This window comes from Schistocerca nitens, chromosome 1 (assembly GCF_023898315.1).
Source record: "Schistocerca nitens isolate TAMUIC-IGC-003100 chromosome 1, iqSchNite1.1, whole genome shotgun sequence".
Classification (NCBI taxonomy): domain Eukaryota; kingdom Metazoa; phylum Arthropoda; class Insecta; order Orthoptera; family Acrididae; genus Schistocerca; species Schistocerca nitens.
The window spans coordinates 262,618,748-262,628,957 of NC_064614.1; the positions used below are offsets into that span (position 1 = coordinate 262,618,748).

A 10,210-nucleotide genomic window follows, 5' to 3' on the forward strand; every position below is an offset into this window, starting at 1 on the left:
GAACGTCCAAAAAGTGTTGCAGCAGCCCGCGGAAGCCATAAAAATGGCAGTTCCGCCATTCAATCGAAGACAGTCTGTCGGGGGTCGTGGGGGATGAGTTACCCCGGGGATGGGGCGAACTGGCGATCGTATTTCATTTTTATGACCGATAGGAACTGCTACGTTACTGCCCTACTGAACTTCCAGGAATAAATACACTAGTGAGGGAATCCTAGATATCGCGTGTCAGTGGCAGACTGAGGTTTCGTCTGTAGAAATGCTCCATCCTTTATTTTCTGCTCGTGAGAGTAAAATTTTGTTACAGCAACCGAGATATAAGACCATTCTTTCGGATACAAGTTTAAGACAGGCATGCTACTGGAAGAGACTTCTTAAAATAATGATTCAAGTTATGACGAACTATTAGCAGCAATCAAGTTTGCAGATTTCAAAAGCTTCTGATATATTGCGGAGCATCTGCTCTTTATTGGAGGTTACGCACAACTGTTTAATTGTTTTCAGATACAGTACTCCTAGTTATAACTTTCTATGAACATCTTATAGGAACGCCATACTGCAATGTACGCTATGTAATATGTGAAATATCGAATTTCTTTATTTTCAAAAGGAAATATTCCCTCACTGTAAAGTTGATATCGTTTACGTCCTAAAATTTCAGGCAGTATGGTGAGAAAAAAAAACTAAAAGTAAATGGTTGTAGTCATTACGTCATTGTGATCAGGTCATTTGTTATTTTTACAATAAATGGCAATCTACGTTTATGCCCAGTGCACCACTTTGAAGTTCATCCGAGAGGTTAATTCTCATTGTACCAGTTATTAGGGCTGATTCCCTTTCTACTCGTGTATGCAGCGTGGGAAGAATGATTCTCAACCCTTGTGTGCGTCCTGCGACTAATATGATCTTCGCGGTCACCACAGGAGTGATAGTTAGCGAGTTGTTGTATATTCAAAAATTCTTCACTTAAAGTTAGTTCTTGTAACTTTGTAAGCTTACACTGGACTGTTTGCGTCTCTCTTCAGTGGTCTGTTAGTTCCTTTTCGTAGCATCCCCGTGACGCTGTTGGATGTGACCAACAATCCTGTGATCAATCGTTCTGCACTGTTTTGTATACGTGCATTATTTCCTGTTAGTCCGATATTGTACGTGTCCAACGTACTTACGCAACAATCTAGGGTTATTCGCACTACTGGTTTGTAAGCAAACTCCTTTGTAGACTTATTGCATTTTCCTAGAATCACACTACTGAGCATGTGTGATGGTTAAGTTCCATATCCATTCTAAATATTACATCCAGTTATTTGGACGATTGACTGTTTCCAATTACTACTGCGATGGAAATATCAACACTCTTTTTTATCAGCTGAAGAATTTACAGCCTATCTGTGTCACTGTGTGACTGCTTTTTTTCTTTAAGAACTCATTTAAATATCTACTTTGCAAGCTACCTTATGATCTGTGGTGGAGAAAAAAAGATTTCTGTGTAATTTCCCGTTTCCCATACCATTCGTGGATGATTACCGGAAAAAAATGTCCATCCTTACGTCTCTGTATAATCTTCAACTTGTAGACGTATGTGGAAGTAGGGCGTTCATCGACTCATGTTGGAAAGTTGACGCTCTAAATTGTAAGAAAATCCTTTCTCACCTTCTTACTCAGGCGTCTTTATAGCGGCGTCTGTCTGTGGTGTTACTTCACTCTCTCTCTCTCTCTCTTCCTTCCGCTGTCGGACGTATTAAACGAACACCTTCACGAATCGTATGTCTTCTTTGAAACCTTTAAATCAATCTCCTTAATGATCCCTACGTTGTATAATCGTCGGACTGGGCTAAAGCATTTTTAAGATGCTGATGGCGAAATTCCGAAATTATTATGAATTATTTGAAAATATTAAATTGAAAGTCACCCTGTCTGATCACTGAGTACTTGTCTAACATACCATATGTAGCAGGAATACATTGTATTACTCAGACTTTCTAACTTATTGTCACGTATTCGTCTAAAAGTATAACTCTCTCTCTCCCAGTACTGAGTATAGATGTGCGCATAAAATGTATAAAATGGAGTCAACAATTCGGCTGTACACCCGAAAGGTCACCGTTAAAGTTTCTCTACAGGTTAAATTCATCAATGGATGGCTCAGTAAGCAAGAAACTGTAATTTTAATGTCACTCATTCATTTGTCCAAAAATTTCGTCCTATGGCAATGTAGTACGCACAGTCATTTTGGAATAGCTGATATCATTTACCCTTGAGCTGAGTGGGCCAATACTCCTCACAAGTATTAAAATTCCACTACAGCGTGCGGCCTAGTCGTCTGATGGTAAAGCGCCTCCATTGAACCCGAAAGGGATCGAAGCCTGGTCAGACTACAAAATTTTCAGTCCGCCTTTAACCCATCCTTCACTTGCCAATAATGAGATGACATATAAGGAACTACACTTGATTCGGATTCAGATTTAATCTGTGGATCCCTTTTTCCGTTAAGATTATTGTGATTGGTTAGGGACACTCAATTTGTCGAAGAGGCGTCCAACTGAAAGACTGGTACCAGACTGTTGAGACACACAGAGCTACAGTAACTACAAGGCATACCTTTTGCCAGGCGAGTCCAGTGTCCAGTGTCGGGTTCAACAATCTCTTAGCATATTTCACTCCCTACCCAACTTCTGTAATATTTCCTCTTCCGTAACTGAAACGGTTTCCCGGGATATACAGAAGAACGACACGTCACAAGAAAAAAAGTAAATAATACCCCTTTTATGAACCTACCTCTCCAATAGAAACCATTACTGTCATAGTAAATTAATTTATTATAACAAATCAGACATTTACGTCATTGTGTGAAATACCACTTTTTTTTAATAGTCTTACAGTTAGCTGAGCAGCAAATGCCTGACGCCTCAAAATGTGGATTAGGAATATTAACGACTTGAGTTTCAATAACTGGGAATCAGTGGGACGCAACTTAAATGAACTCATTCGATAAGAAATGGAACAATTACTTTTAGTTCCACTGTTTATCGCGTAAACTAACAATTAATAGTAAAACATGTTGAGGTTAGAGATATTTTCCATACATTTTGACGTATGAAACACAGAGTGTGAGTATTGTAAATTATCCTAGTAATTTCTAATCTTCAGTTTTAAATACGATAAAAAAATTTCTCACCTAATTTTAGAATCTCTCATGTTAAGTCTTTTACGTGACTAGCTCTTGGCAGCACAGTTTACTCTACTATCTTACTGAATCTGTTGCCCAGAAGCTGTTGGCTCTGAGCACTACGGGACTCAACTGCTGAGGTCATTAGTCCAGAAGCTGTTACTCGATGGAGAGATCAGTACGTCCACAACCAGCAGCAAGGTGCCTGTCTAAGGGAAGATCGCATAGATGAGGAGAATTCGTACCATCGTTCTCTCATTCGCAAATGTGGCTCGGAAAAGTTGTGCGTCCCTCCTCCCTGCTTATGCTTTAATGTTTCTTAATTAATATTTCTCAAATATTAATTATTTTATATGGTTCTATAGTCTGAAAGATGTGCGAAGATGACAGTTGTACGTTATACATTTCGTAGTGAATATTAGTTCTTCCATCTTGCTCTGTAACCCTTCGCCATAAGGTTATGCCTTAAAATGCCTGTGAGTCTCCGTAACATTTTACCACTGACCTGTCAGTTCAAAAATAGCATGACGCCTCTTAATTCGATCCTCCTTTTCAGGCTTCGCTGTGATCTTATGTCGTTAGCACTCAAGACGCATGAATTATTCAGAATCTCCACAACCATTCAACAGCTCAGTAACAACGAAATGCCTTCTTGGGATTAGCTGACCTGCACTAACGTAACGACGCCATCCCGCGTCTCTATGGATCTAGGTGTAGACTGTGTCTTCACTTCGCATCCTGGCCTAAGCTAACTGAAAAGCTGTTACAAGAGGAAATCCCTTTTCTTTAGAGTTTGGACTGTCTCAGAACATTACTACCTTAACCCAAGCTAACCTGATACGTTTTCTAAGGAGTTTCCTATTCTGGAAGATAACTATGGAGATAGTTTTCGAAAACGTTAGATTTTACTCAGAACTGATGTGGAAAGGTAACCATGAACATTAAATATCAATGCACCCTCGAAAGATATTGTTGTCATATACTGGAGAAAGTTAAAAGAAAGTGTTTCTCGTCATGCTGTAGGGTTCATATTTGGGACCAACCTACATTTTTATCCATAACAAATTCATTGTCTTTGTTTGTCTTTACTTACTTTAAAAAGCCAATTCGAGAGCAGCCACATTCGGATAGTAAAGAATCATTACAAGAGAGTCGCGTCGTCCATACCAGAGTTCAGAGCAGTTGTGACTCTAAAATTTGAACACTACGAGGCAGCATTAAAGCGCCAAACAAATTGCTGTCTCCTGCAAATTTTTCCACCTCTGCCTCCCAATACTACAAAAAAAATCAAATGGCTCTGAGCACTATGGGACTCAACTGCTGTGGTCATAAGTCCCCTAGAACTTAGAACTACTTAAACCTAACTAACCTAAGGACAGCACACAACACCCAGCCATCACGAGGCAGAGAAAATCCCTGACCCCGCCGGGAATCGAACCCGGGAACCCGGGCGTGGGAAGCGAGAACGCTACCGCACGACCACGAGATGCGGGCTCCCAATACTACAAATTTCTACCTTTCAGTTAATTTAGCTGTCTAAGAATTCCGAAAAATGCTATTACTCAGTAGCACGTTGTCTATTGCGACACCATCTGAGCCATATTCTTCGGCCAGAAACGCCTGAGCATGTTGCATTACATTTTGAATCGTAGAGTTTTTACAGGGGCGTGGGAATTAAGTTGGTGTCGTCCCCCTCTAACATACTCATCCCTCTAATGTCAGCCGGAATATTTTTAACGTCGCGAACATATGGCGAGATATAGTAGCAAGTAGTACTGGAAATACATTCCATTAAAGTGAAATGAGATGCAGCGGTCGTAGATGCACTTATATAAATTAATTATACATTTGTTACATACATATATGCCACGTTTTATTAATTTCCTGATACGTTTCGGCGAATGGACACTTAATGAACATAAAATAGATTGTTAGGAAGCGTGTTGTTAATTTTATCGCTAAAAGTAGTTAGTACAAACTCGATTAATATGTTTCTAAATAATTTACACGTGTTGTTGGGTGATCTAACGTTGTAATTTATAATTTTAGAAGCCCAGATCACTTGATGCGAAACAGCTTACTTCATGACCAGTTCCTACAGTAACTATCTGTCATCCTCAGATTCTCAGGTCTCCCAGAAATATAACTACAAGTATGTCTCGTCGAGCATGTTCTCAGTATATCGACAAGACTGATGTGTAGTTATATTCCTGGGAGATCTGAGAATCTGAAGATGACTGCTAGTTACTGTCGTAACGGGTCATGAAATAAACTACTTCGCATCAAGCGATATTGGATTCTAATATTATAAACTATGATATGTTTCGATTGGAACGTCGAGTCCGGAATACTGAAGGACTCTGCGAGATGTACACCGACTTATTTGCAATTCCTTTGATTGAAATTTTTTGAGCAGTCCCTGGTGTTACCGTGCAGGCCAAACTAGCCCGTGACGAATCACACAAATCTACACACATTTAGGTTTCGACAGCGTTATAAACATTCCATCAAATTTCGGGCCTGTAGGCGTGTAAATTCGAATTATTCTACTAACAACTTGACCGACTATCTTCGAGTTACTTCGAAGATGGACACAGAAAACGAGTACGTGGCCGAAATAATGGTAGAAATGGAATTTTCATGGCTACATGCTTCAAGTTTAGCCCGCTATAAAATGAAGACGATTTTTTTTACAAAGTTTAATGCTGGAGTCTTAGCCGTACCAACAATTGGTGGCTGCAGACATCGCTTTCCGGCAGGCTCGCTACATGCAGGGTGCAGGGGATGGCGACAGTGCGTACTGAGAGCGTACTCACAGTAGGTATCCTTGGTGAGCCTGTCGATGGTGTCCTGTTTGAGCTTGGAGTTCTTCTTGCCCATGGCTAGCGCATGCTGTGCCCGCGGGCGGCGGATCGGCGTCGACTGAGCGTCGCGACGCCGCCAGCGCAGGGTGCGCGCGCATGCGCCCTGCCGCACTGCGGCCCGGCGGGGGGAGGAGGGGCGGCGGGGCGACAGAAAGGGGCGGTGAAGACGCTGTGGGGGCGGCGGCGGCGCTAATTAGACCCGCAGCCCGGCCGCGGGGGCCAAAAATTCAGACCCCGCGCTGTCTGACCATCGAGTGTACGACACGGCTCTTAAACGTGGCCCCATTAAGGGAACGACTGGGAGCTTCGAATTAACAGCTGCGAGAAGCCCGTATAAATACTGCAATATTTTCTGTTTATCTTTGATATTGTTTTCTACACACTGATGTAACAAAAGTCAAGGAATACCTCCTAATATCTTGTCCGATCTCCTTATTCCCGGCGTGGTAAAGCAACTGGAAGTGGCATGGGTTTGTTGGAAGTACCCTGAAGAAATACTGATCGGGCCTGTCCCTACAGCCGTCCACAACTATGAAAGTGTAGCTGGTGCAGGATTTTGTACACAAACTGGCCGCTCGATTATGTCCCATAAACGTTCGATGGGTGGCCAGACCACTCGCCCGAACCGGCCAGAATATTCTTCAATAGGGAACAGTTGTGGCCTAGTGACATGACGATCGTCGGTTGTCCATGAACGGCTACAGAAGGTCTCCATGTAGCCGATCATAACCATTTCTAGTCCATGATCGGTTCAATTGAACCAAAGAATCCAGTCCCATCCATGTAAACACAGCACACACCATTATGGAACTGCCACCAATTTGTATAGTGATTTCTAGACAACTTGAGTCCATGGCTTCTTTGGGTCAGGATCACATTCGAATCCCACCATCAGCTGTTACCAACTGAAGTTGGGACTCATTTGACCAGGCTTCGGGTTTCCTGTCGTCTAGAGTCCACCCGATATGGCCACGAGACCAGGAGATGCGCTGATGGCAATGTCGTGCTTTTAACAAAGGCATTCGCGTCGATCGTCTGTTGCCACACCCATTAACGACCAGTTTCACCGTACTGTCTAAATGCAAAATTGATTTCTGCGTTTATTTCATGCAGTGTTGTTTGTCTGTTAGCAATGACAACTCTACGCAAACACCACTGCTCTCGGTCATCAAGTGGACGCCGTCGGCCACTGTGTTGTTCGTGGTGAGGGGTAATATCCGAAAGTTGGTATTCTCGGAACGCAGGTGACGCTGTCGATCGCGGAATATTGAATTTCCTAACGATTTCCTAAATGGAATGTCCCATGCGTCTACCTCCAACTACCACATCGCGTTCGAAGTTGTTAATTCCCTTCGTGCGGCTACAACCACGACGGAATCCTTTTCACATGAATTACCTGAGTACAAATGACAACTCAGCCAAAGAACTGTCCTTTTATACTTTGTATACGCGTTACTACCGACAGCCGTACATGAGCATATAGCTATCTCATGACTTTTCTCACCTCAGTGTATATAGGGGATAATTTAAAAAAATAGTCAGCCATTCCTATAGGAAGTGGTATTGGTCAAAACTAGAAGGAAAGTCCTTATAACGATATGGCCAGACACCGATACATATCGCGCTAGTAGCGCCACTGTGAGGATGTAAATCAAGTTTGCTTTAAATAGGCGAAGTAACGGTCGTCAGCGCTACTTACCTTTTAGATTGGACGTAGTGAGTTGATGTTAGTCAAGAATGCCTTTGAAATGACAACGACATCATAGTAAACAGTCTGGTGTGGAAGGTGCCAAAGGTAAAAACGAAGTTTTACATTTCGCATCTAAGAAATCGTGAGCAGGAGGATCGCAGAGGCTCCAGTACGGAGGAAATAGTAATTAGCATCCGTGGTGTAAGTAAGTGGAAGAGTTGAAAGTAAATAATTCGCCAGGTCCTGGTGGAAACTAATTCAGTTTTACAAAGGGTACTCTACAGCGTTGGCCACTTACTTAGTTTGCATTTATCACGAATCTCTCGCCCACCGCAAAGTGTCAAGCGACTGGAAAAAAGCGCAGATGACTCTTGTATATGAGAAATGTAAAATAAAGAACCCGTAAAATTACAGAGACATATTCTTGACTTTGGTTTTATCGCAGTACTCGGGATTTGGAGTTCTTTTAAATTCTATATATGAAGTGATTAATCAAAAAATAAATAAATACTGAATACTGCAATATTATTTACTCTGTTAAATATTGTGGGTAAGCATGATACTCTGAAATAATCCAATACCACGAAAACATACGTACGGACATCGGTTATTCCGAAGTACGCACGAAATAATATTTTATACAGAGCGCGCGATTCACCGCCTTCTAACAGATAGTTCGCGTGACCACAGCTATTATGGAGAGAAAATATGCGCGCTTTTACGCAAACTGTAATGATTAATTTGGTTCTCAGGGGCTACTGGTTATTTATGTACCAACTTTCAAAAAGAAACAGATATTTTTATGCTAACTAAACGCAATATGTTTCTGTATTTACTATTCGTTATCTGCAAGGCAAAAACCGAGAAGAATCTCATCTGCTGTTAAGCGGCCAATCTTAAACTTACTGAACTCAACTACGAAACATTAATGAATGGAATTTGTCTTCACTTTACTAGCTTTGAAACTATTAAAAGATCAAAATGGAGATGTCTCCCGCATTTACATTTAATATTACATACTGAATTTCTAACTAAAAATATCGTCAGCGTAATGGCCGACCAAATGCTGCTAGGGACAGCACGAAGTTATGACGTACAGTTTTTAATTAAGATTAATGGTGGCTATTATGGGAGGTGCTCACTACTTCAATAACCAACACTTACTAATAACAAATGGACATATATTATGATAACATACAGACAGACATACATTAAATATCAGACTGTGCTACAATGGCGGCCTTCATCTAGACGAAGCAAGGTAGGAAAGAAAGAATCTACCCCCAAAAAATATCTCTGTTCTTCTACACTGACGCTGCACAGATACTATATACAAAAAGGATATTTGTTAAACGCATCGCTGTTTGCGAGCCTTACAGTTAATAAACTACACTTTTTAATATGTGATATTAATAGCACACACGGACGTCGTCATTCATATTTTTTAACACACAAAAATCTTTTTAATTTTTCTCGAAATGTCAATTCATGTGACGTTCCGTCACAGTCTGCTACAAAATCTTTGAACATATTCTAAATTCGAATATAATATATTTCCTTGAGAGGAAAAAAATCTTCTGGCGATAAATCAGGACGATTTCGGAAAACGTCACTTGATTGAAATTTGCCCTGTTCTCACATAATATCCTGCGAATTACGGCTGAAGGTCAGCAGTCGGTTTCCATATTCCTAAAGTTCCGTAACGTATTTGGCAAGGTGCCCCAGTGTCGATCGTTAACGGCGGCACAAGCATACTGAATAGGTTCCCAGGTATGTCGGTGGCTCGAAGACTTCTTAAGTAACAGAACCCAGTATGTCGTACTCGACGTCATGTGTTCATCTGATCAAGGGTACCGGCAGGATTACCCCAGGGAAGTGTGATAGGGTCGCTCTTATTTTCTGTATACCTAAATGAACTGGGCAAGCAGCAGATTCGGGCTGTTTGCTGATGATGCTGTCGTGTACGGAGGGTGTCGAAGATGAGCGACCGTAGGAGGATACAAAATAACTTTGATAAACCAGAATGAGATTTTCACTCTGCAGCGGAGTGTGCGCTGATATGAAACTTCCTGGCAGATTAAAACTGTGTGCCCGACCGAGACTCGAACTCGGGACCTTTGCCTTTCGCCGGCAAGTGCTGTACCAAGTGGTAGAGCACTTGCCCGCGAAAGGCAAAGGTCTCGAGTTCGAGTCTCGGTCGGGCACACAGTTTTAATCTGCCAGGAAGTTTCATATCAGCGCACACTCCGCTGCAGAGTGAAAATCTCATTCTGGAAACATCCCCCAGGCTGTGGCTAAGCCATGTCTCCGCAATATCTTTTCTTTCAGGAGTGCTAGTTCTGCAAGGTTCGCAAGAGAGCTTCTGTAAAGTTTGGAAGGTAGGAGACGAGGTACTGGAAGAAGTAAAGCTGTGAGTACCGGGCGTGAGTCGTGCTTCGGTAGCTCAGTTGGTAGAGCACTTGCCCGCTAAAGGCAAAGTTCCCGAGTTCGAGT

General features: G+C 41.9%; 1 protein-coding gene across 1 annotated transcript in view; it reads right to left on the reverse strand.

The window, feature by feature from the left end:
- LOC126242208 (frequenin-1) overlaps positions 1–6,070 on the reverse strand; it is a 315,167-nt gene extending 309,097 nt beyond the window's left edge. Inside the window, exon 1 of the mRNA XM_049948073.1 lies at positions 5,980–6,070. Within this exon, the coding sequence (XP_049804030.1) occupies positions 5,980–6,043 (64 nt within the window). The 5' untranslated portion in view covers positions 6,044–6,070. The remainder of the gene's footprint in view (positions 1–5,979) is intronic.
- Between the last annotated feature and the right edge of the window lie 4,140 nt (positions 6,071–10,210).